Source organism: Oncorhynchus gorbuscha, linkage group LG18, assembly GCF_021184085.1.
Source record: "Oncorhynchus gorbuscha isolate QuinsamMale2020 ecotype Even-year linkage group LG18, OgorEven_v1.0, whole genome shotgun sequence".
Taxonomy (NCBI): domain Eukaryota; kingdom Metazoa; phylum Chordata; class Actinopteri; order Salmoniformes; family Salmonidae; genus Oncorhynchus; species Oncorhynchus gorbuscha.
In genome coordinates this window covers 21,368,863-21,395,542 of record NC_060190.1, presented here as the reverse complement: position 1 = coordinate 21,395,542, position 26,680 = coordinate 21,368,863, and the positions used below count along the sequence as shown (strand labels likewise).

Sequence of the window (26,680 nt, the reverse complement as noted above, 5' to 3'; positions counted from 1 at the left end):
ATAGATCTACAGTTTATTTGTTACAAATTCTCACATTGGTCAGCAGCCCACTACGTAAAATATAAGGCATTGCATCTGTGTACCATGTAATAACCTCCCTTTCCAATGTCATACAAAAAGGACAGGCAAAAGGAGAACAAGAAAGTGATTGCACTAGTTGCTGCACGTTTAACGCACAGGCAATTCCCCTTTTCAATAACACTGAACCGCTGCATGTTCTGGGAATGTCAGGACAAATAAACAAGTTTCTGACACAGCCAGAGACTCTTCAATTGATTGTTGGTTCCAAAATAATAATAAAAAGGGATACAATATTAAAACCCTTCTGAACTCCATCCCTTAACAAAATGATCATTTGACTACAAACTACAGTAAAAGAGAAAAGAGGGGAAAATAAGTAAAATAATGACGGCATTTTGGAAAGTTGTGGGACGTTCAGTCGGTCTTAGACGGATGTCCCTTCCTTTGATTGCTCGGGCTCCTCCTGGTGGAGAGAAAGAACCAAAAACAAAAGGACTTAATCACTGTCCAGAAACAAAGACCATCTAATAAATAGTAACGGCCCTAACAAGTCTCAACCACTGACAACTGGGGATGGGCAGTATACCAAAATATCGTGTTGACATGTTATTCAGCTTTTAACCACACCTCCAAAGCCGGTTATGCACCTTAAAAAAAAAGGTACACCACATGAACAGTATGTGAACATCACATTCCAAATTCGTGGACATTAATATGGAGCTGGTCCCCCACCGCTGCTATAACAGCCTCCACTCTTCTGTGAAGGCTTTCCACTAGATGTTGGAACGTTGCTGCGTGGACTTGTTTCCATTCAGCCACAAGAGCATTAGTGAGGTCGGGCACTCGCAGTCGGCATTCCAATTCATTCCAATGGTGTTCGATGGAGTTGGGGGCCAGGGCTCTGAGCAGGCCAGTCAAGTTCTTCCACACCGATCAAAACAAACCATTTCTGTATGGACCTCGCATTGTCATACTGAAACAAAGGACCTTCCCCAAACTGTTGCCACAAAGTTGGAAGCACAGAATCTAGAATGACATCGTGCACTGTAGCTTTAAGATTTCCCTTCACTGGAACTAAGGGGCTTAGCTCAGACCATGATAAACAGCCCCAGACCATTGGCACTTTACATTGGAGTCGGTTGCGTTCTCCTGGCATCCGTCAAACCCAGCTTTGTCCATGGGACTGCCAGATGGTGAAGAGTGATCATCACTCGTGATTCCACTTCCTGGCGGTGAGCTTTACACCAATACAGCCAACACTTGGCATTGCGCATGGTGATCTTCGGTTTAGGCTGCCGTTCTTAGACTCCCCTGACGAACAGTTCTTGGGATAACGTTGCTTCCAGAGGCAGTTTGGAACTCGGTAGTGAGTGTCGCAACCGAGGACAGACGATCCCGTTCTGTTAGCTTGTGTAGCCTACCAATTCGAGGCTGAGCCGTTGTTGCTCCTAGACGTTTCTACTTCACAATAACAGCACTTACAGTTGACCGGGGCAGTTCTAGCAGGGCAGACATTTGACAAACTAACTTGCTGGAAAGGTGGCACCCTATGACGATGATCGGGTGCCACGTTGAACGTCAGAGCTTTTCAGTAAGACCATTCTACTGCCAATGTTCTACACCTGTCAGAAACGGGTGTGGCTGTATCCACATACATACGTGTGTGTGTGTGTAATATATATGTCTTTATACCAACTACTGAGAAGTGTGTAGGAAAGGTGTGCATAAGAAATATGTAATTTCTTAAGTCGGAATCAGGCCTTTACAGCAAAGTGCATACTTCTTGGATCTGCAGAGCATTAATAAAGGCCCATTATACTCTGTTTAATAGAGCCACATTCCACAAGGAGTTGAGCCCCCTATCTACACTGGAATTCAGTGGAAACCCAAACATGGGAAAGGGGTTTTCCATAAAAGACATAAGTGTCTACACCCACACAGCGTCTGTCTAGGAGCTGTGGTGGGCCTGCTAAATAAGGTGGTGCAGTGTTGTTGGCCTACCTTCCCAACAAGTTGGCCCTGCAAGGTTTTGACGGTGTCCCGCTCTTTGACAAGCTGCTCCTGGGTGGCCTTGAGCATCTGCTGGAGCTTAGTGGCCGCCTGGCCAAGGTCCTTGGTTAGCTTCTTCTCTTTCTCCAGCCTCTCCTGGATCATTGACAACAAGCAAAATAAAATTCTAATTCTTGAAATACTTATTTAGATATCAACGGAGAGGGGAGGTAGCCTAAAGCTTAGATAGGTAGACCAGAAGACAGAAGGTTGCATTATTAAATGGTAATTATTGTATAATTACAAATTGGAAATGATTTGTACTTTCAATCATTGAACCAAACTGGTAACAATTGTGACCGAGAAGTAATAATTACGTTCTAAGTGATTACCAGATTCCGAAATTATTATTTTTTTCTTACTAAAAGCTGCCGGACTGGACTCAATGGCAATTTGGGATTTGGCATAAAGCCAGTAATTTCCCACCACACAGTGGGGAACCATCCCAGCCTTCAGAGAAGGCCTAGGGATCTATAAAAATGTATATTATTTTTCATCCTTACAGTATTTGTAATACTATTCTGACTTAATCTCTTCAGTTTGTGTTAGAAAGAGAAGGCTTAATAGTGAAAATAATTGTTTTGTGAGTGTTCTCTGGGTAGAAAAATCTAGCTCAGCCAGCCATTGGCTAGACCTTTAGAAGCTGGACAGAAGGCCTTTGCCATTCAACTGTATTAAAGCAGAATTTTGGAGTGACAGTGGAATGAACCAAACACATGTTGACTTGCATTTATTTTTTGATAGAGAGAAGGCTTAGACATGTTACTACTGAGAGTGCAAGAGGTAATGAATTCATAATGGTTATAGCAATACACTAATAGGTTATCGTCTGCCAGAAAAACTTAGAGAACAAGAGAAAATAACCAGTGTTGCAAGCATTAGTTTTCCCACGCCAACACTAGTAACGTTAGCTAGCAATGGGAAGTAATAGCTGGTTTATTCATTTCAGACCTGAAATGGTTGTGCTTTTGTGTTGGTATGATTTTAATGGGGCCTACCGGAGTGAATGGGCTGCTTAATCGTTAACATTATTTGATGCTGTGTGAGACTCCTGTCGCCTGTCTATATGTTTGACCAAAATTCTCTCCTTCAGCTCCATGCAGTGCACAGGCATTACAGCCACTGTCCTTTCAGCATCATGAGCCGGTCACCTTTGATGTGACACTGTTGTCGCTATTGGTGAGAGTGGTGTTGGCTACTATAAGTTGAGTAAACAGTGCAATATTTGACCATGTTTGTCATGTTGTGTCCATGCCGGTTGTCGCTGTGTGTGCGGCAGCCCAAAGCACAGCCAGGCCTGTTTGATTCATTCCTAAAGTCATCAAAAAGTATTGCTCTTCCTTCACTAGAACAAACCAATTACAGAAGATATAATGTTGGGCGCATTAAGTGATGCTATGGTTTATGTTACTTTCTAGATGTTTGGGGTTTGATAACGTATTGGAAGATTTTTGGTCCCTCTGAAGGCCTAGGTCCTATAGTCACGGTTCACCACTGCCACCACCACACTAGCAGGTCCAGCTTGGTGTGCCATTTACAGAACCATGTCGGAGTCTGTTGATAGCTTAGGGAAGCTGCTGCCGACTCAAATATGCTATCTAATAGGATGACCTATGAAGTCCATGTCGGTGAGAGAGGTAGAGCGTAAAGGAATAAAGACAGACAGGGGTAAGCACCTTGAGTTCTCCTGTGGAGCAGTCTCCTGCTGCCTTCATTTGGTCCACCTGTGTCTGTAGGTCAGTCACGCACTTCTGAGCCTACAAGGGGAGAGCAAAAAGATTTGCGAACAAAGATTAAATAAACGTTCTTAGATGGAAATAAAAATGCCATTGGCAATACATCCCAAATATAATGATTTATTGTCTCCAAAGACTGACAGCCAAAGGATGTGGTGGTATTCGAGGAGGTTGGAAATAACATAAGGAAGCAAAGATAATGTCCATTTCACATGGCACAATAAAGTTGTACTGTATTGTATGACCGATGGGTCACGAGAGAGCTGATTGAGTTAAAAAAGCTGTACGATTTCTGTTCCATACTGTGCTCATCCAGTGATCACTGGTGCCCAACTAATGATGAAAGATGCAGCAGAAATACTGTGGGAATGCATAAAGTAATAGATTGAAACATTGAATCAATTAACGATCATTATTTTTTTTAAGGAGATAGGAATTCTGTTTATTTTTTTATTTTGGACAGCACAGCTGGAAATGTAGCGATAAGACAATAGGGGCATAGACAAAATGGTGGCCGAGTCAGGACTCCACGTAGTTGGGAGTTGAGACTTCTACACCAGTCTCCCGCACGTCTAACCTCATTCTTACCATGTCAGTTGTATGCTCGCTATATCGCGATTCGAACTTCAGAAGAATGTCTTTATTATGACTTACCTGGTCAAAGTCAACGGCCAGCTGCTGTCTCATCTCTTCCTCCGTTTGCAACTTGTTTACAACCTGCACCAGCTGGGTTTGGACCTGATATAATACACAAACAGGTCAGTCAAATCACCCCCCCAGATAGATCACATTGGGGGGTGGGGGTACTGTAACACAACGGGGTGGCGTATGGGCCAGCCCCGCTCCAGTGTGCAGAGGTTCTCCCAAAAGGTTAGGTAAGAACAAGTAGACTCCTGAAGGGCAGTTTCTGGTTCAGGTGAAAAGAGCAAGCTGCGCTCGTCTTCCAAAGTGGTCCGTTACGCAATGTACCAAACAAGCATCAACAAAGACAACCTCACTACTGAGCTCTGGCATTTTGAAAAATACATTTGAAGGGTGCTAGCCTTCTGCTCCCCCCCCCCCCAAGTATTACAACTGGTGCAGCACCTCAGAGCATATCACAACTCCAATGTCAACTCAGGAAGCAAGGGAATTGCAAACACACACACGCATACAGTTTCATGCAAGACAACTAGAGTTAAAAATAGGCATTTCGTTGCTGTAAAACATTTGTTTTATAAAGCACATACGGTGTGGTTAGTGTATAGCAAAAGCTGCTGCCTTTGAGAACTCTCAGACTGAACAGATGGTGTGATTCTACTGCCTCTGATTTGAATGAAGTCAAATGTGTCAATTTAATATGATTTATTGTATATGGGCATAATTAGTGTGCCATCATGCCGCACATTATTATTTAAATACGGATTGGTCTCTAATATGTGAGTGAATGGTTTGCAAGTGAACACTACATTGGTTGGTTGCCTTAGCCAAATCCTTAAAGGGATATTACAGGCGGAAATTAAGATGAGCACCACAAATCTGAAAATTACGCGGTGCTTATCGTTTCCATTCAGGATTGCGGCTTGTAGTCAGTTCGAGGAATACATTCTGAGTCTGATAGTTCTCAGCTAGCTTGTGCAGGGTGCACCCCGTCGGTCAGGCACCCTGACCTGTGTTGACTCTGAGGCCTCCTGGCTCTGCACGTGCTCCGTCGTCTCGCTCAGCTGCTGTCTGACCTGCAACAGGAAGCAATCTGCCACTCAACACAAAGGCAATGTCGCAATGCTCCAATTATCTCTCCTTCCTCCCAAAGTGTGCACGTGTTCACTTCCCTTCAATGACTTGAAAAGAAATGACTGGTATAAGAAATATGGTGGAAACTCCCACTAGCCAATGCTTTTAGATTTGAAGGATGTAGGGAACAAATGCACCCTTCAGGAGGAAGGAAATATTATTGGGACGCACCCAAAGCCCTGGGTCTCCCTCAGTAGGGTGCTTTTACTGAACATTGCAGATAGAAATACCACAAATTGAGCTGCCATTAACTCTACACATCAGAAAGCAATGTCTGTTCTACACAATGTCCTTCTATCAGAACATTCCATATGGTTGCACCCTTCTGAACTCAGACTTCTGTTCACAGGGGCCGAAGAGCTTTGTTGATCATTGCCCAACTAAGGGCGCAATACAGTTGGTAGAAGTGACCACTAATACAAGATCAGATATTTTTTTCATAAGTATAATGGCAAAGGTTAGTGTACTCTGATCTGTGGTTGAGCAAAACCACTACTTCAAGCAGAAGGTCAATAGTAGATTGCTCATTTACGCCTCCAAACAGCCGAGTCCATCACTGCATGAGTGGAAATGGCATAATTTTAGAGCACTAAAATGGCGACTGGCGCAACAAACCTACCACAGAAAGTTCCTTGGCCTGCTTCTGAGCTTCCAATTGGGCCGTCTCCAGCCGACTCTGGGTCTTCGTTAACAAGGCCTTCAGCTGCAAAGGCAAACAAGATGTAGACTGTAGCTACAAGCAATCAATGGACCACCCAAGTAGCAAAAAATGCACTTGGTGGATGTTTACGATGTCAAATCTGGGTTTAAACAACTATTTCCACAGTTGGAAGACTAGCCCCTGGTGGGCTAAAAGATCCTAATCCCAAATAAAATCTATGAAAATAAAAGCTTAACGTAGGTTGTGTCCTTTAGACACAGACTACAACGTGGCAATGAGAGTGAAAACATTTTCAACCTGAAAACATCATGACCCAGGTGTAACGGCGTGTTTTGCCTACCTGGGCGACCTCCTCTGCATAAGTCTGGCTAAAGCTGATGGACTCCAGCTGTTTCTCCAACTGGGCCTCCAGAAGCATCACCTGCTCCTTCAGCTGCACAAAACAGGATAATAAGTCACTTTTTAATATAAAACTAAAACCAATCAAAAAAAGGTCTCATTGGTTTACTTGAGTCTGTGACTGGAAGTAAATCCGACATGTACTAAAGTTTAGATTGAGCTCTGTGTACACCCATCCCCATCACAATACCGGTACTAAAGCTCTACCTGGTCTGTACTTTCATTGTTCATCTTCATATCCTTTGCAGCTTGCTGCAACACCTTCACCTGATCCAAAGCCTGCAGGACAAAAAGGCTTTTTACTTACAGGAAACCATCTTGTCTGCTGCTATTCAGTAAGACCAGAGAGAGAGAGAGAGAGAATTTAAGAAAAATAACTCACTGCTTGCCCTTGCTCCTCAGCCTCTACAATTTTGAGCTTCCACACGTGCTCCTCTTCCTCCACACTCTTCTGAAGGTCTTTCAGCATGCCCTCCTAAAGGAAGGGTGATAATGTGGGAATGCAGTTCTTACATCATCATACCTATGTCTAGGTGCAAAGCAGGAGTACAAATACGTTAGTGGGGCTAGCGATTCTTGCCAGCTTACTTTAATAAATCTTACACGTTGTCACTCCACCTTCTGTATTACACATTCTATTCCATATAAAGTGCACATAGTAGGATATAGGGTGCCATTTTGGGGACACAGTTAAGCTGTGTCCCCTTCAAACGGACTGAAGTTGGATGGAAAGTCAGGCATTCACACGCAGGACCATGGATTGACTTACCGTTTCAGCCAGGACAGTTCTGTACTGCTCACACTCCGCCTGTAGTGTTTTCTGAGACTCCTCGGCTTCTCCGAGCTTTGACAAAAGCTCCTAAAGAGAAAACAAGCACACAGTCATGACTGTCTGGGGATCATCTGAAACACTGGGGCAGGAAAAGCAAAGATGCACTTTTGTTGTCTTTTTCCAGAGACAAACATGTAAGTAATATGTCTTGTTATAGCAACAGGTGTAGAGGAACCTCTACTGGTATTTTGAAGCTGTCCAACCTTACAATAAATGTTGGTTACTTCAAAATGCAATGCATACACTATACCAGGGTAAAACACAGGGTCCTCACCTCAGAGTCTGTGGGTTGCAAATTCTCTTGCTGGACTTCTTGGCTCTGTGGAATTTCAGTAGCCTGTGCTTTCTGGATGAGTAACTCCAACCAGTTATTCTGTAATTAGTAATACGAGGCATTTTAACTACAGAGCTAGGAAAAAACTGTCTGCTGGTGTAATCATGTTTAAGGGGAATTCCATTTACATTGGCAAGTTTCCAGTGTGATTTTATTTTCCAAATCCATTCCTGACCACCCTGTTGGTAACGTTTGGGTATATAAATAAGGAATGAACTCCAATTCAGACTAGCAAAGATTATCCACACTGTACAACAAACCTTCTGGCAGGAGAATAATAATTTGAAAAACAATACACCTTCCACCTCCAAGTCTGTCAGCGATTGCAAACCCATCTGACTTACCTGCTTAGCTTCTAAAGAGACGTCAGGGCAGATCTTCTGAAGAGCCTTTTGAGCTTCTGTCTGGAACGAGCTCAGTGCTTCCTCGGCTACGTGCTACAGATAGACGCAAAGTCACAGCATCATGAAAGCCATCCAACACAAACCGTATTCACAACAGTGTCTGTCAATGGGAGTGTAGCCAGTGTATTTAGTTCAAACAACCTTAGTGCCAGACATGTGGCCGTCTTTGAGCATTTCATTCATGAAAACTCGAATTCTAGTTCCAATTTTAGCCATTCAGATAGGCTTTTTGGAAATTCAGAAGATCCCTCACCTATTGGCCAATATTGATCAGGATGTAGCAAGAAGCGGAGCGCATATATACAACTCTGGGTGTTGCATGCCACTGACCTGCGCACCCTTCGCCACAGCCAGTCTTTCCTCATTCAACTTCTCGGCAGCGGTCAAGGCTTCCATTGCCGCCCAGTTCTTTTCACGGAGATCCTGTAGGGTAGAGCAGAATTCAGCTAAGCTAACACAGTCAAGGGGCAACAAGCATACCTCTCTTTGAGCAACGCAAAAGCCTCAAACTTACATTGCTTTTGTTCCTAACTTGTTCCATTTCCTCCTTTAGCCTTTGTAGCTCCTCTTCCAGAGATAGCATCTGGGAATCTTTCTCAAGGCTGAAAATATAACACTCATTAGGAGGGAAGTGGGAAAAGTCCATATCAATTCCAGTACCAGTTCAGGAATTGAAATTCATTCCTATGGAGAAATGGCATGTCCAATTCAACAGACAGAAATAGACCCCAACCCTGCTCATTCGATTAGACAATGCATGCACTATGGGGTCAAATAATACACCTCAAGTGCTTAAAGACTTAGGAATGGACACATACCATTCAAATGGCTGTTCGGCTTCAGTCTCACTTCCGGACTCCTGTGTCAGGGAATTGAAAGAATATGCATTGTTCAAGATGCCAATGGCTACGTTTTTCATATGACAAAAGCACATATATAAAACCTACAGAGTAAGACTAAACCTTAAACAGTAAGGCTTAACACCAAGCACACACACACACACTTGTGCGCATACACAGGAGAGAATAGAACACTTACAGCGTTTGCACTCTTCCCTTGCTCCTCTCTCAGCTGTTTGAGCTCTTCCTCTAACGAGGCCACCTGGCTCTCCCTCTCCTTCAGACTGCTCTGAAGCTGCTCCATGTCTGCTGGGCTCTCCACCTGCACAACAGATTCAATACAAATAACTTGATAATACATTTTTCCCATGAGGGACCTTCTGGTATGGAACATATAGTACATAGACAAATATTGGATTGTAAGAGAGAAATATTGAATTTGAACTCGAAAGTTGCCAACAGGTTTGCTAATTTACAGCACCAGTGATCTTCACCTCCAGCTTGGCTCTTAACGTCTGCAGTTGCTCTTCGAGGGACGTCACGATGCTCTCCTTTTCCCGAAGGCTGACATGGAAAAACTGAGTTATTAGGTTGTGATACAGTAAGACAGACTTATTTAAAGTACTACATAGTAGACAGGGCTAATCAATTATTGTCCTAGAGGGCCAAAACTAGGCAAATGTTGTGGCAAATAGAATTGTCATGAATAGAGCGGATGTGATCTCTTGTCTTTTGCGTGTACATAGTGTTACTATCTGAACATTACACAACATTGTGTTCTACTGAACACTGCCCTGGTTTCATTCAGACTTGGGAGACCAGGTGAGTGAACTCACTGTCTAGTCAATGATAAACTGATAAATTAACAAACACAGGCAGTACTTCGTCCCTAGAGGGCCAATAATTGAATAATAGGCTTGTCATTGGAGATTTGTGCCGTGTTGTCTATATGCACATGCTGTTCTTCAACAGGTGATTGCTCCTCTTCCTTCACACTGACCGAATGTTTTTAAACATTTTATGGAATGATTACGACTTCAGATTCTTGACCAGATTTGATCGTTTTTGGGCAGGGATCCTTCCCATTTGTTCATTTATTGGTCTACATATGTCGATAAAGCACCAGTAAACTTTATTTCCCGAAGAGTGGGAATTCCAACTTCTGTAGAACAGAGACTGTAGTATAGTTAGACACAGACAGCTAAGTGAGATGAGACGAGATGTGTAATAATAGCAGTGGGGAGCGGAATTGGAACCCACAAGGACACTGTTGTACACATGCGCTGAGGACCGCGGCGCTAACCACTTGGCTAAACCAACCCCAGGCTACATGGTGTCCCAGTAAAAGTGAACATACCCGTTGACCTGTGGATCCTCAGTCTGGGAAGATTTCACCAGCTCCAGTTCAACCTTCAGCTGTTGGAGCTCCTCTTCTAGAACGGCCACCTGACCTTCTTTGGTTATCAGACTGAAAGAGGGAGAGAAATAACTATCCCCATTCGGTAGAGAAAGTTGAATACGGAGATTTGATACATGGTATCAAACAGAAATATGACTCAACGTACCTGTTCTTTAGCTCTTCAACCTCAGCGTAGTTGTCACCCTGTTTAGAAACAAGATGGATAAGACTAAACCTCTGAGCATGATGTGTGGTGTAACACTAGAACCGCTGGGCCACGAGGAACCCCCCATTCAAGCTAACGAGCAGTCATTCTAACAATGTAATTAATACATTTCATATACAGTATATTGCAACAAAAAAGTTAATGAAGGCCTTATGTAAAATTACAACGCATTTTTATAACAAAATACCATTTTATGTTACTGTAGGTAAGCTGTGTGTATAATTGTTTGTAAAGTCAAATCCATTTTATTTGTAGAGTGCCAACTATGAAACGGAAAGCATGTGTTGGAACGCGTTAACAGTTTCTTTTTATAACAAAAAAATGAAATAACCCAAACACCTAGACGCACGTTCGTCAAAACTTATAAACACATCATAGCCTAATCATTAGCGCCATGTGTGCTTGATAAAATCAAAATCAGCAAGAAACCATGGCAAAATAATGAATAATGTTTTTTGCTTGCGATGTAAGGGATATGCCTTCAGTGTTTACATTTTTGCTGATAATCGGCCCGTAGCACTGTCGCTGGCTTGTTCTATCCAACTGGGTGGTGGTCCCTTAACCTCTCCTGTCTCACCGCTTGATTTGGTGGTGGTGCGGACACCTGCTCAGCGCGCACCATTCTGGATTTTTTTAAACGCTTAGGCGTCTGAGGTGTAGGTTCAGGCTGAAGCTCAGAATCAGAAGAATAATCAGACAAGTCATGATTCATTTCTGCCACACCATAAATATTTTCAGATTTTGTAGCACTGCTAACGCACATGTGCAGCCATTCTTGGTCTTCTTGCCATTGTAAATTACGAACGCACTTACTGTGTACTCCAAGAAGAACAGAGGAGACCGATAAAGGCTGCTTGGATTTGGTGGACTGATATTGGGTCCATAGCATTTTGAGATTATGCAATAGAATGGCCCGTCCTGTTCTTCATTCACAATTGGTGCATTGTTCACTTCCCCTCGCTCATAAACTCAATCATTCTCCCACATCATACTTTACTTCATTTATATAATCTATTATATGTTCGAAGTTAGCGTTGGTATAGTTTAGGCAGTGGAGGCTGCTGAGGGTAAGACGGCTCATAATAATGGATGGAATGGAGTCAATGGCATGGTATCAAACACAAAAAAGATGTGGTTACCATGTGGTTAATACCACTCCATTGCAGCCATAATTAAGAGCTGTCCTCCCCTCAGCAGCCTCCACTGAGTTTAGGTTCAATTATCAGGATGATTATCAACTACTGTCGGGGGGGGAGCAGCCCTACCGTCGGGGGGGAGCAGCAGCCCTACCGTCGGGGGGGGGAGCAGCAGCCCTACCGTCGGGGGGGAGCAGCCGCCCTACCGTCGGGGGGAGCAGCCGCCCTACCGTCGGGGGGAGCAGCCCTACCGTCGGGGGAGGAGCAGCCCTACCGTCGGGGGAGGAGCAGCCCTACCGTCGGGGAGGAGCAGCCCTACCGTCGGGGGAGGAGCAGCCCTACCGTCGGGGGAGGAGCAGCCCTACCGTCGGGGGAGGAGCAGCCCTACCGTCGGGGGAGGAGCAGCCCTACCGTCGGGAGAGGAGCAGCCCTACCGTCGGGGGAGGAGCAGCCCTACCGTCGGGGAGAGGAGCAGCCCTACCGTCGGGGGGGAGCAGCCCTACCGTCGGGGGAGCAGCCCTACCGTCGGGGGGAGCAGCCCTACCGTCGGGGGGAGCAGCCCTACCGTCGGGGGGAGCAGCCCTACCGTCGGGGGGAGCAGCCCTACCGTCGGGGGGAGCAGCCCTACCGTCGGGGGGAGCAGCCCTACCGTCGGGGGGGAGCAGCCCTACCGTCGGGGGGGAGCAGCCCTACCGTCGGGGGGGGGAGCAGCCCTACCGTCGGGGGGGGGAGCAGCCCTACTGTCGGGGGGAGCAGCCCTACTGTCGGGGGGGGGAGCAGCCCTACTGTCGGGGGGAGCAGCAGCCCTACTGTCGGGGGAGCAGCAGCCCTACTGTCGGGGGGGAGCAGCAGCCCTACTGTCGGGGGGGAGCAGCAGCCCTACTGTCGGGGGGGAGCAATGGGAGAAAAACAAAATGGCATGCCCTCCTAAAACTGGTTATAACTCAAGTTGTTTGTGATATTAAGATTATAGCAACGACAGTGTGTTATATATACTTATTTAGGACTATCAACGACTTTACAAAATGGCAGAGTAATAAAATGTGTTAAACAATGTAGACTGATAAGTGGTCTACAGGCTTTTAGTTTAGGGTCCAAGCTGCCTCATTTATGAACCGTGAGTAAATGTCTTACTAAATTCTGGCATACGTCGAGATTCTAGGATTTGCGTGCGCCAAAAATGATTGGGATTTATCAAACTGTCACACGCATGTTTTCATTGATAAAAATCAGAGCAACAACACCATCAAGAAAACATTAGCCTTTAAGGGTAACAAAAACACCCTCATTTGCTCTTTGATTTGGAAATGTTGGCGCTGAGCGGAATAGCAAATATGATACAATTTCTGTTGAAGTGTGGGCAGAATCTTTGAATCTTTAGCAGCGAATTTTCCAAATAAAAAAATGCTGCGAGTTCCAAACATTGGCGGCACATTCTGCAAATTTGGTGGTCTATTGAAGAATTTTCAATGTAAATTCTGCCTACAGCTCACACTTCTATGCAAAGGACTAATTGTTTCATATTTTGTTTATCAATACATGGTGTTTCCATCTCCTGTCTTGGTATAGGCTCTTAGAATAAATGTGCTATTTATATGCAGTCTTTTTTGTGTGCATGCACCTTTGATAAATGAGGCCCCTGAGCTTTGACAAAACATGTTGATCTGAAAGTATTGGAATTGTAAGCAATATGGGTTCAGCTCCACCTGTACTCTGACAGGTAGAATGTCTGCCATCTTGCTTGCACCAATCAAAATAATTTCCGATCTAGAAAACTGCTTAGGGGTTGATTTGGAATTTTGTCTACTGCCTAAACTATTTGCAGCTGAGAGAAAAAAATAAATAAATAGGCCCTTGGAGATTACATTGGTGGCAGTGGGGGTCTCGGTAACACCTTCCGTCACAGTCTCCTGCTCCTCGGGGGGAGGTTCTATGGGAGACTCCAGTAGGGCAACCTGCTCCTTGGCGGCGGCCTCCACAGCTGACACTACTGCCCGTTGGGCCTTCAGGTCCTTCAGCTCGGCCTCCGTGATGGCCATGAGCTCCTGGAGCTCTGTGGAGATCAAAGTTTTATTCAATTCAAAGCCAGAGCCTAGGTCAGACACATTTTTATAAATCCACACAAAGGACAAAAAAATAAGAAATTTGCAGAGGAGTAGAGAGTATGAATCTAAAAGCAAATCTACATAAGGTATCGGGAACATAGCTGTGTGGAAGGGATATCTCTCCCATTTAGTGCAAGGGTTTTCCTGTGATGGTTAGGGTTAAAATAGAGGTTAGAGTGACTGGATTAGCGAGACTAGCACATTATCATGTGGTCAAGGTATGTAACCAGTGAGAGGTGGGGTCCACTGACCGGCGAAGGCTTTGGCCTCCTGTTGAGCCTGGTTTATTTGGGCCTGCATGGTGTTGCTGGTGTCCTGGGACTTCTGGAGCTTCTGGCTCACCACCTCCAGCCTCTGCTGCCAGGCCTGCTCACTCTCCGCCTGACACGCCTGTGGATGAGCACGGCAACAGCTTATTATCATGTGCAATGCATCTATTATGCATGCATATTCCTTATCTTAGATATGGGGCTGTTCCAGAAAGCTGTATCAATGAGTTAGCCATAAACGCCTTGAACTACCTTAATCATTGAGATATATAGTCTTAAAATACTTGACAGCAACAACCAATACACATATTTAGATTTCTTAATCAACCAGGAAATCAAAAGTTATTTGTGGTTGCTTAGCAACATTAGCTGGCTAATATACCTGCTTTCTGGAATAACCCACTGTTTGACCTGGGCCCGGTTTCCCAAAAGCATCTTAAGGTTAAGTTAATCGTAACTATTCAGGGAGTGACGTGGCCGTGGCTTGCTATATAGAGCAGGCTGTCATCGAGGCATTCAGTTACGGTTCGATTGAACGTTAGACTGGGCAAAACGAGTGACCTAATCGACTGAGCGTGGTATGATCTTCGGTGCCAGGCACGCCGGATCCAGGATCCCAGAAACGTCCGTCCTCCTGGGCTTTTCACACACACGACAGTGTCTAGGGTTTCCCGAGAATGGTAAGACAAACAAAACTTCCTGTGGGCGAAAATAGCTCTCGTTGATGAGGTCAAATTGAAATAATCTTGCAAACTAACAGGCGGGCCATAAACAGACAAATAACGGTGCAGTATAAGTGGCGCCAACCTGCCTGGTGTCAACGGTACAGACTGGTGGTGGTGGTGGTGTACCGTCGTCCAAACTGCAGCAACGACACGATGCCGTCGCGTCAGCATGGACCAACATCCCTGTGGAACATTTCCGAATGTAGAATCCATGCCCCAAAGAACTCGGGTCTTTCTGGAGGTCAAATGTGGTTCCGACTCTGTACTAGATGGGTGTATCTAAAATTGTTCAATCATATTGACATCAATTTCATGTTCATTCAAAATCGGATTCTATTTTGCAAATTGTAGGCTACCGTCTTTCTGCCACAACATATTTCATGATGTGTAACGTGCGCAATGAGCTGTGTATTATTATTATAGGGTAAGCATTAGAATAAGCCGTCTCAATATTTGCAGACATAGGTGATAATACATCTATAGGAGCTAATCCATCGTCAGCATTGTGGAATCATTTGTAATGTTAAAGTAATATGCATTTAAACATCAGATTTAACCCGTAACAACATGTGGAATAGACACCGGCTGAAATGTGGTTTTAACCAATCAGCATTAGACACACCCGTTGTATACTATGTCATAACAGCTGACATAACGTGCCATACAGTTATAATATGGTCCTAACACATAGCCCTGATGTGACATACAGTACATTGTGTTATTTTATGGCTGGTTATAACACCTACATAAGAGTGTCACAACCCACAAAACCTACCGCACAAGGCAAAACATTCCATTACACCATACATGTGTGAACAGTACGTTTGTTATATATACAAATGTTAAATAAATGTACCATACTAAATTAACATTGTAACGGAGCACATATTGATGTAGGACAAGACCCCCTCTTTTTGACATAAGGGCATGTATGTAATTGGCCTATCTAGCTTATATGATTCTGACGGTCATAATGCTTCGTCAGTGTATTTTCTTCATCCAAGTAAAGTGACAGGACGGTCATAATATTTCATGACAGTGTCATACTTTATTTTCTACAAGTTGTTTAAAGTAAGAAAAAAACAGTGTGACTAAAGAATTCATTACAACAAAAAGATTTAACAAACTGTCAAATGAAATGAAACTTCTTGGCAGAAACGTTGACACTTAATTAGGTGTCATAACCAGCCCTAAAATAACAATATATGCCTCAACAGGTGTAAAAATATGGGTAATGATAGTGTTATGACCATATTTTGACAAGTTATGCCAGCTGTCAGGGCATATTATGACAAGTGTTAATGCGGAAATTGACTCTAGGGGGTTAAGTAGTTTGTAATAGTTGTAGATTAGTTGGTAGCCTGGATGTCAGTCTGTGCATGCTCAGTCAACTCAGCTGTTTGACATTACATCGACAGGAGTTGACAAAAGCACAAACAGACTAGAATCAAAGCTATAATTTTGTAACTGTGTATAGAAACACGATAAGTGAAAAATATTTTGTCTCCATTCTAAAAGACTTATGAATAAAGTTGGTAAGGCAACAATGTAGCAAAACAGAATAAAAACAAAACTATCTGTAATTATGCAACACATTTGAGGTATTACCTCCATATTTCATTCAAGTTCTCCCTACTTGAACACACCTCAGTTGTCCACATCTGTTCTAGATTTGAATTAATTAATTGACACTCATGTAGTCCACTACTGGACAAGCAGTGCACAGATGCAGGTGAACTGAATTGACTAAAGCCAAGGTTTTCATTTTGGGCCCAAATCATGATGCCGAGTTGATACATTGTCAACTTGTTTTGCACTCCGACTTTTAAATCGTACAATGCATACTTTTTTCCAACTTCCAAACAAGCTAAAACAGGAGGAATGCAAGGCCACACCTCTTGCTCAACTGTGGTCCTCCATTGTGGTTGGGTCAAATCAAAGGTTGTAGGTCACTTAGGTGCAGTGGAGATTTTGGGGGGGGGGGGGGGGTTTCATCCTACTCCACTCACCTTGAACTGGGCAAGTTTCTCCGCAGAAGCTGACACTTTGGCCTCCAGAGCCTTCCTGTGCTCATCGTCAGCCTGCAGGGCTTCTGTCCTCTCGCCCAGGTCCCGGTTCAGACGAACACAGTCCTGCCTCAGCTTGGCCAGCTCCGCGTTCTGCCTGGAGGGGGAAAGAGAACAGAGGGACTTGTCAGACTTGATGAATTTGAGTGTGGCTAGGACAGTTTTGCATATGCATATGCTGGTGTCCAAGAATGGACATAATTTAGACTCTTTAGGCGCGTTTCATTTCTGCATTATGTTAATACTTCAAATGAAATGGCATGCTAAGCAAATTGTGATACATATTGAAAATGCTAGATAAATCATGCTCATTTGTGGAGCCGCTTTACCATGTCTGTACAAGCTAGAATGAATTATTTATCCATCCAGCCAGCCAATACACCCACTTATACCTCATTATATTGTGTAACTAAAAAGAAAATGTAATTTCTTATTGGGAAAAGTCCAGGTAGTTCCACCCCATTTTACTCAATGTGTTTACATTGGGTGCCCACTGAACAAGACTCAGATTTGATTTCACCATAGAATAGAGAATAGGAGTTGTATTGTTAATTTCCCCATCTACCTGCTCTCAGCCTGGCTGGTGGCCTGATTGAGGGCGTCTCTCAGGATAGAGTTCTCCTGCTGCAAGCGGGCCAGCTGAGCGACTGGGCCATTGTCCAGCTGCTCCTGCAGGCTCACTATCTGTATGGAGGTGTTGGCAAAAATCATTAACATAAATTCTCTTGCAGACAGTTCATAGTTTCTCATCTTGTCTGCCTTGTACTTTTATAAAAAAGTCCAACAAATCTTTACCTAAGGGTACCAATATGTTATTACTGTCAAACTCGGAGGCTGCTGTCAATATCACACAAAAAGGAAATGGTGGTAGCAGCAGCTCCATATTCAGTCAAGCACAGGAACATTGTGGAACGTTCAGATGGAAACACCGTGTAGAACAGACATGCCTCTGATGTGGAGTCAGGACTCAAGTCAGCTCTATTCATTGCATTTCTGTCAGGGCTGTTCAGTACGTTTTATCACTCCACCTGAACACGACTCTGACGTTTATGGGGTCGTGAACTGACCTTGAGGTTGAGCTGCTGGGTCTCAGCCACATGGTCCTGGTAGGAGGCCTGCATGCGAGCCTGGAGGGCAGTTATCTCCTGAGTGTGAGCACTCAGCTCTGAGCTCAGACGGGTCTCAACCTTCACCATCTTCGATTTCTCTGCGCTCAGCTCCTGTGTGGGCATTGGGGATCGTTAGTGACATCAGCGAAAAACACTTGGTTAAAGTCGGTGTCCTGGTGTGCACATTTTTGTTTTGCCCCTTTTTTGGAGTTTGTTCATCTGTTTCTCTTCCTGAGTGTTCCAACAGGCACATTGTGAGCCAGTGGCATAAATACTCCAGGGAGATAGTTACTGTAAGCACCAGCTACCAAATCCTGGCCTACTGCACTGAGGCCAAGACCTGTTTAAGATGCTACCTAGCCCAGCACTAACACAGTTAATTAAATTCATCAACGTATCATCATGCGGTTTCATTAGTCGAATAAGGTGTATATTGTACCCTGTGCCTGGAAGTCAGTAGGATGTTTAACCAATTATCTCTCCTTCCTCCCAAAGTGTGCCCTTCACTGATTTGAAATGGCATTACTGGTATAAGAAAAAAAGGTGGAAAGTACCCAGTAGCCCATCCCTCCACCAATCCAATGCTTTTAGACTTGTGTACACTTCAGGAAAAATAAGATATTATTGAACCCGTGGTCTTGTACCTTGGTGAGCTCCCTCAGTCGATTCTTGGCGGCGGAGACGCCCTCCTGCTCGGTAGACAACTGCTTCTCCTTCTCCTCTAGCTGTTTCTTCAGGGCAGCCGTGGGATCCCCCTTTTGAGAGGCCTAACCAACAGATGCAACAAGTTGACCACCATTGATCGGCTACAGTTGATGTTAAGACAAGCCAGAGAATGACAACACCCCAAATAGCAACCTATTTGCTATATAGTGCATTACTTTTGACCAGGGGCCATAGCGCTCTGGTCAAAAGTAGTGCACTATATAGGGAATAGGGTGCCATTTGGGACACAACCCAATATCATCTGTTGGGAAATATCGGAAAAAAGGTGCTTCCAAAACTACTAGGAAAATTCTACTATAGAATATTAAAATAATTTGTTAACAAGTGTGAAAGGCTAGGGGGGGCTACAGTGTTTTTACTTGAAATGTTGCTAAGCTTAAGTAATTCAGGCTTCTGCAGTTTAGAAGTGTGTGTAATGACAGTTTGACAGACAAAAGATATTCCATGTACAATCATGTCCGAGTCATTATAACCGTAGCCAAGGTTTCTCAATCTTGTCTCAGAAAATGCCTGTTCCTTTCTATGTATGCATGTATACAGTGCATTCGGAAAGTATTCAGACTCCTTGACTTTTTTCACATTGTGACGTAGCCTTAGTCTAAAACTTATTAAATTGTCCCCCCCCCCTCAATCTATACACAATACCCCATAATGACAAAGGAAAAACAGGTTTATAGATGAACAAATTGAAATATTACAGCAACTTTGGCAGCAATTACAGCCTAGAGTCTTCTTGGGTATGACGCTACAAGTTTGGCACACCTGTATTTGGGAAGTTTCTCCCATTCCTCTCAAGCTCTGTCAGGTTGGATGGGGAGCGTCGCTGCACAGCAATTTTCAGGTCTCTCCAGAGATGTTCCCAGAGGTGTTCGATCGGGTTCAAATCTGGGCCACTCCTGCATTGTCTTGGCTGTGTGCTTAGGGTTGTTGTCCTGTTGGAAGATGAACCTTCACCCCAGTCAGAGGTCCTGAGCGCTCTGGAGCAGGTTTTCAACAAGGACCTCTCTGTACTGCGCTCCATTCATCTTTCCTTCAATCCTGACTAGTCTCCAAGCCCCTGCCGCTGAAAAACATACCTGCAGCATGATGCTGCCACCACCATGTTTCACAGTAGGGATGGTGCCAGGTTCCCTCCAGACATGACACTTGACATTCAGGCCAAAGAGTTGAATCTTGTTTCTCATGGTCTTATGAGTCCTTTAGGTGCCTTTTGGCAAACTCCAAGCGGGTGGTCATGTGCCTTTTACTGGGAGTGGCTTCCGTCTGGCCACTTCACCATAAAGGCCTGGTTGGTGGAGTGCTGCAGAGATAATTGTCCTTCTGGAAGTTACTTCAATCTCCTCAGAGGAACTCTAGAGCTCTGTCAGAGTGATCATCGGGTTTTTGGTCACCTACTTGCCCAAGGCCCTTCTCCTGCAATTGCTCAGTTTGGCCGGACAGCCAACTCTAGGAAGAGTCTTGGTGGTTCCAAACTTCTTCCATTTCAGAATGGAGGCCACTGTGTTCTTTGGGACCTTCAATGCTGCAGAAATGTGTTGGTACCCATCCTCAGATCTCAGCCTCAACACAATCCAGCAGACATTTTTTGGCTTAATTTTTGCTTCGACATGTACTGTCAACTGTGCGGCCTTATTTAAGGGTGGGGTGCAACATGATTTGCTATGTGGATTTATCGAAGGAGATCAAATTCAGATGTAAAATAAGGTTAATAACACACGTGTGCCTTTCCAAATCATGTCCAATCAATTGAAATTACCACAGTTGGATTCCAAGTTGTAGAAACATCTCAAGGGTGATCAACGGAAACAGGGTGCAAATGAGCTCAATTTCAAGTCTCATAGCTGTACATAAGTATTCAGACTATGTTTTGGGGTTTTTTTGCAAACATTTCTAAAAAGCTATTTTCACTTTGTCATTATGGGGTATTGAGTGTAGATTGACGGAAATAAGGCTGTAATAATTTAGAATAAGGCTGTAAAATAAAATTTGAAAAAGTCAATGGGTCTGAATACTTTCCGAATGCACTGTATGCCTGCATTTCTACTAAAGGGAATGACTTGGCCACGGGCCACAGTTTAATGCTTGCGTGTGTCAGTCAGTGTCATTCTGGAAGGAAATACTGTACCAGTTGCCAGGAGTCGAGGCCAGCCTTGTCACTGAGCACTTTGATGAGCCTTTGGGCCTCTCCCTCGCTGAATGTCATGCTGCTCACAGTAGACAGTAGAGTCTTGTATGGCAGGAGGAGGGGAGCATCAGCAGAGTCGACGGCAGCAACCACTACAAGGAGAGAGAGTGAGTTGGGCGATACGTGTGCCAGGGAGTTCACTATGTCAGGGGTTACAGGATGTACTACTTGCCTATCATTCATCATACTTGCCTATCATTTGGATGACTTACTAGTTCATAAATTGAATAATAAACACACTTTCCTATAACTTGGATGGTTTACTACTTTTATTACTTGGATGATTGGCCCGTTTGTAACTTCGATTAATTACTTCATTGTTTCTTACTTGTATGAGTTACTGTAGACTAGTAGTAAACAAAATATAAGTTGGGGGAGGTCTTGGGAGAATGAAGGGCCATGTGATCTTCAATTCTATACTGAACAAAATTATTAGAACGCAACATGCAACAATTTCAAAGATTTTGCAGAGTTACAGTTCATAAGGAAATCAGTCCATTTAAATAAATGCATTATCTATGCATTTCACATGACTGGGCAAGCTACCCTATGGGTGCCCCCCCTCTGATGATTCCGCAGGTGAAGAAGCCAGATGCGAGTGTCCTAGGTTGGCGTAGTTACAGGTGGTCTGCGGATGTACGTTTTGCCAAATTCTCTAAAACGGAGTTGGAGGCGGCTTATGGTAGAGAAATTAACATTCAATTATCTGGCAACAGCTCGTGGACATTCCTGCAGTCAGCATGCCAATTGCATGCTCCCTCAACTTGAGACATCTGTGGCATTGTGTTGTGTGACAAAACTGCATATTTTAGTGGCCTTTTACTGTCCACAGCACAAGGTGCACCTGTGTAACAATAAGGATACAATCTTCACTGTCAGTGATGTTAACAAATTTGTGCACAAAATTTGAGAAGTAAGCTTTGTGCTCATGGAACATTTCTGAGATCTTTTATTTATCCTCATGAAACATGGGACCAACACTTTACATGCTGCGTTTATATTTTTTGTTCAGCAAATATGACATAGGGTCGAATCAACAACCAGAACCCATTGCTTTCAATTGGCCTTTCATCATAATACCAATGCTTCACTAGAGACATTGAGCTAACAACTTCCTCTAGGAATGCAGAGGTTGTTAGCAGGGCTGGGGTAAATTTATAATAGAACTACATTTCTAATTCAATAATTGAAAAAAGTGCATTTATTCTTGATTAACATAAAGGGGAATCTATTCATGTTAAGTTATTTAATTCCTAAATTGTATATTAAATTAACTTCCTGAATTGACTTAGTTGAATTTGGCAAGTAACCTAGTGGTAAAGAGTGTTGGGCCAGTAACCGAAAGGTCGCTGATTCAAATCCGAGCCAACTAGGTGAAAAATCTGTAGATGTGCCCTGAAGTAAGGCACTTAACCCTTATTGATCTTGTAAGTTGCTTTGGTTAAGAGCGTTTGCTAAATGACTAAAACACAAAGAAATGTCATTCGAATTGACCCCAAACCTCATTTATAGAGTACATGAATTGCAATAGTTTTATATTAAGAGTTACCATATAAACAAAGCAAATTATTTACTACCAACCTGGCTCAGCCTTTGCTTTGGATTTTTTCTTCTTAGCAGGTGCCTCAGCCTTGATTTCCACTGCCTTGGCAACGGGTGCGGCGGGAGTGTCACTGGACACCGGAGTGGGTGCGACAATCACCGAGGCAACCTCAATCGCCACAGGTGGCACGACCATGACGGGCACTTCCTTGACGATGGTCTCCGGGACGACGGTAGGCTTGGCAGGGGCCGGAGCCACCTTAGCCACCTTCTTCTTCTTTTTCGGGGAAGGAGCGGCAGCCTCCACGGCCACTGGGGCAGCACAAGCGACCACGACAGGATCCGGTGTAGCAATGGGCTCTGGTTCAGGTTCAAGCTCGGGGGCAGCGAGGGGCTCAAGTTCGGGTTCAGGCTCGCTAGCGGACTCTGCGACCGGTTCTGGGAGATCCCCGTTGGGCCGCTCTTCCTTCTTCTTGGCTTTGCTTTTGTTCTCCAACGCCTTCTTCTTCTTATTCTTCATAGAGAGCTGGGTCTGGGCAGACTTGCCCAGCTCATGGCGGTGCTTGGCCAGGGCTTCCTCGTACGATGTCTCCTTCATGGAGAGCGTGGAGACCAGAGCAATGCCGATGGCGGAGACTACCATGAATCCACCAAAGACCATGAAGCCGAGGGTTTGGGGGTCGTAAACGTCCATGTCTTTAAAAAAATAATATTGTCCCTCCGCAAAGCCTAGTACAAAAGAAAGTAGAGGTCGCGATTAGCTAGGTGTCAAAGAATGCGAGCCATAATCATCAAAAGTCACAAATTGGTTCAATGACGGCCAGTTCACAATTTAGATTTTCCCCCCACTCAATATATTTATCAACCACCAGGGTGACATTTCACAGAAGGATCAATGAGTTAGCCAGTTAACTTCGGTAACCTCCTATTTTTCTGGTTTTCCAAGAACGCTGATCTATGGCGATATAGATTAAGAAAACATTTGTGATTTCAGAATATTTACAAGAGTTACAGAAGCAAAATTAAGTTGATACTGGTAGCAAAACTTCCAAACATGTGCTCGCTCTTGTGTAGTATTGTTTAAAAGCCTTAATTTATTTAGAAAAATGTGTTGGCTGGCTCACTGATCTAATATATTACAATGATCAGTCAAATAGGAAAATTACAAGCAGGAGTAGAGATGGCCCACATGAGTGTCTCGCAGAAGTTGAGAAGTTCATACCAGTAGGCTATTCGTCCCCTGCGGTGCAGGAGATGACTGACACACGAAAGGCACTAATCACAATAAATATACATTTTACTGAATCTGTAATCCTTTGCATACTTTTCAAAATTAAGTAATTGATTATCAACCTAATCTAACAGTCACCTACCTATCCGTGGATGAATTTATTGGGATTTTATAACAGTAACCAGATTCTTATAGTTTAGAGTTAGGCTTTCTTGTTTTAGTGGCTTTTTAGCTTTGTGTTTTCAGTTTTGGTAGGAGTCTTCGATGAAAGGTTAACATCGAGGGAATAATGTTGAGGATGGGCAAAAATAGGGATAGGGTCTATGTGTCTCACACATTCAGGTCACTACATTGGTAAAGGTGAACCAAATTTTGCTGGCTAAAAACAACAATCTTTCCATAGCTATACGACCAGCTCCTGAACGTCTAATAAGGTTAAAGAAAAACAGATGTCTGAGAAAAGTTCCCCCCCCCCCCTTTCCCATCTACGTTCATGTAAAAAAAAAGTACTTTGTCTCCAGTTTGCAGAGGATACACCTGTACGCAGTTGCACTGCACAAATTCCCTATGAGTTACTTGACCAGGAACCATTCCAAAGAAGTAGCTTTCAGCTACTCATAGGCATGAGAGGCAATGCTGACTCTATACAGTAGATAATGTCTGTGTACCAAATGGTACCCTATTCCTTATGTAGTGCTCTACTGTTGACCAGGGCCCTCTGTTCAACAGTAGTGCACTACAAAAGGGAATAGTGTGTCATTTCAAACATAAACAAGGCCTCAGGTGAAGAAAAAAAAAGTTGACTAATCGAGTGAAGACTTCCATGCTTTCTCTCTTCAATAGTCAAATACTCAATCAATCGGAAAGCAATAGTAGCAATCTTATGGAATACAAGCATTTGGGTATCCATTCTGAAACTGATACTTTGGGATAAAATGCTTTAGAGTGGAATTTAAAATTACTTGACAAGGTGATTCGGAGATATTTGATCAAACTGAAATAAACTCCTAAAGGAGCAAACTGTTGATTTACATCAACATTAGCCTATAAATAGGGTCACTGATCAATCTATCAGTTTTGCAATAGACAACAACTAGTCATTCTAATAATGCTATAAAACAAAACGTTGGTGTGCACTGTTCAGTGTCTAGCTAGGTTGTTACAGGTTGTTACAACAGATAATGTGATTTAAACAAATATTTTTGGTATCCATTATTGGGAGTTGCAGAGAATTTGACCATCCTTAACTTTGCAATACTATTTTCGTTCTCGATTCGGCCAAACATGTATCTTCTAAAATGTCTGTGTCCAATTGCAGATGGTGGGTTTGAATTTAGAAAACGCTCTGTTATTAAAACAAAAATGTTGGTCCATGAAGTAATCCAACAATATGTACGCACCATCTTGTCCATTTCAAATCTTCTCTTAGATCAAGACAGGTGAGTCTCATCATGACACTTTGGGGTGGACCCACCAGTCTCAATCAATGGTAGAAAATTATCTGTACTACACCAAACAGTACCTAACCTGTAACTCACAGTAATGGATACCAAAAATCATTGGATAAATCACATTATCTGGTGTAACAATCTGAAGCTAATCATTCTAATGTAAAAATGCCCAATGTATCAAAACACACTACAGACATTTACCCTAACTGTAGATAATGCGGAATTCTCGAGAGTGTAGAAGAGGCTACGTGTCTCTACAAACAATTAACCCCTTGTGATATACCCCTCTTGTTATGTAACGAGAAGAGTACAGTTGCCTTAACGTTTCTACCTATATAGTCTACTTGACCACTTGCCAGTTTCACAAAGTTCATTGGCATCATACAACTTTACAACTTACAGTACCTCAAATATACTACCCACAATGAATCATTTAAAAGCGTTGTAGAGAATATTATTGAGAACAGGTTTATGCAGTGTTAAAATGTTTCACCATAGGCCGGGCTACAATAGCCCACGTTATATACTGGTCGTTATTCTCGTTATGTAGTGTTTTACACTTTAAAACATCTAGCATCCCCTCCACACGAAATAAATGTAACTGAACCATTTGTTTTCGTCGTCTCTAGCTAATGTTGATAAAAGGATATGTGGAAGGGTGAGCCGTAGGCTGATCACTTGCATAAGAGAATAGCAATTCTTTACACTAAGAAAACTTAACTCGTGTCCAGTGTCCTTAGCTACGTGTCCTCCAGAGACGGCCTACAACCATCATTAGAGCCCGTTGATTGATCACTCATTGACCGCAGCATCTCAATGTGTTTGATGTTGAGCCCTCTAACTCAAGAATATGAGCCAGGAGATAAGGCTATCCCGATACCATCAATACAGCCATTAAAATGCCAAACTTATGATATTTGAGACGTCACTTGGTTAGACTATGTAATATAAAAAATATATTAGTCTGGGTCTACAGATACAGTTAATTAGAATAGGGCACCACAAATGAGTAAAAAAGTAGGCTTAGGCTTCCACAAACATGAATCAATACTGTCTATTCTTTCAAACCGAAAAGATCAAGCAACATTGTATCATGAAAAGTAACGATAGTTCCGAAGTCAAAGTTTCAAGAACATATTTTTTTTCTCTCAATGTGAAAAATTATCAATTCATTTTCCGACATGCATTTGTCTATTCGTACGAGGCTGGGTTACAACTGTTCCTTACAATACGCTCAGTTAAGACCATTTCCTATTCTTTTTAAATGATTCATACTTTTTATATATATATATTAAGAATCTCTTACCCCGACCACCAATGTTCACTCTCTCTGAATAGCCGCTGAGTGTGGAGTCGTGGCACTTTCTCTGAGCTGGCGAAAAGCCATCACGTTGCCCAAAAAACTAATTTCAAAGAGCGATTTCATTGGGTAGAGGGAGATCAGTCAAAGGCATTTAAACTT

At 43.3% G+C, this 26,680-nt stretch overlaps 1 protein-coding gene across 2 annotated transcripts; it reads right to left on the bottom strand.

Annotated features, from left to right (window-relative positions):
• Nucleotides 1–26,680, bottom strand: rrbp1b (ribosome binding protein 1b). Of its 2 annotated transcripts, XM_046310926.1 has the most exons (28): nucleotides 26,525–26,680; nucleotides 22,576–23,265; nucleotides 20,935–21,086; nucleotides 18,728–18,850; nucleotides 18,042–18,194; nucleotides 17,540–17,658; nucleotides 16,918–17,071; nucleotides 14,166–14,304; nucleotides 13,675–13,862; nucleotides 10,614–10,651; nucleotides 10,406–10,516; nucleotides 9,543–9,612; nucleotides 9,248–9,370; nucleotides 9,028–9,068; nucleotides 8,724–8,811; nucleotides 8,540–8,632; nucleotides 8,150–8,242; nucleotides 7,746–7,844; nucleotides 7,409–7,498; nucleotides 7,022–7,114; nucleotides 6,847–6,918; nucleotides 6,581–6,673; nucleotides 6,199–6,282; nucleotides 5,456–5,521; nucleotides 4,461–4,544; nucleotides 3,747–3,827; nucleotides 2,023–2,166; nucleotides 1–484 (listed from the first exon to the last, which is right to left on the bottom strand). In XM_046310926.1, the coding sequence occupies exons 2-28, from the start codon at nucleotides 23,228–23,230 to the stop codon at nucleotides 446–448; spliced, it is 3,285 nt and encodes a 1,094-aa protein (XP_046166882.1). In that variant the 5' UTR covers nucleotides 23,231–23,265; nucleotides 26,525–26,680; the 3' UTR covers nucleotides 1–445. The 2 variants fall into 2 exon arrangements, with proteins under 2 accessions (XP_046166882.1, XP_046166883.1); XM_046310927.1 differs by lacking the exon at nucleotides 5,456–5,521.

Excerpts from the sequence above, each read along its gene's own strand:
- rrbp1b (XM_046310926.1), bottom strand. The coding sequence starts at position 23,230 with ATGGACGTTTACGACCCCCAAACCCTCGGCTTCATGGTCTTTGGTGGA. Across the intron at positions 21,087-22,575 it reads CAAAGCAAAGGCTGAGCCAG|TGGTTGCTGCCGTCGACTCT; the intron begins GTTGGTAGTAAA and ends CTCTCCTTGTAG. Across the intron at positions 485-2,022 it reads AGGGCCAACTTGTTGGGAAG|GAGGAGCCCGAGCAATCAAA; the intron begins GTAGGCCAACAA and ends TCTCTCCACCAG.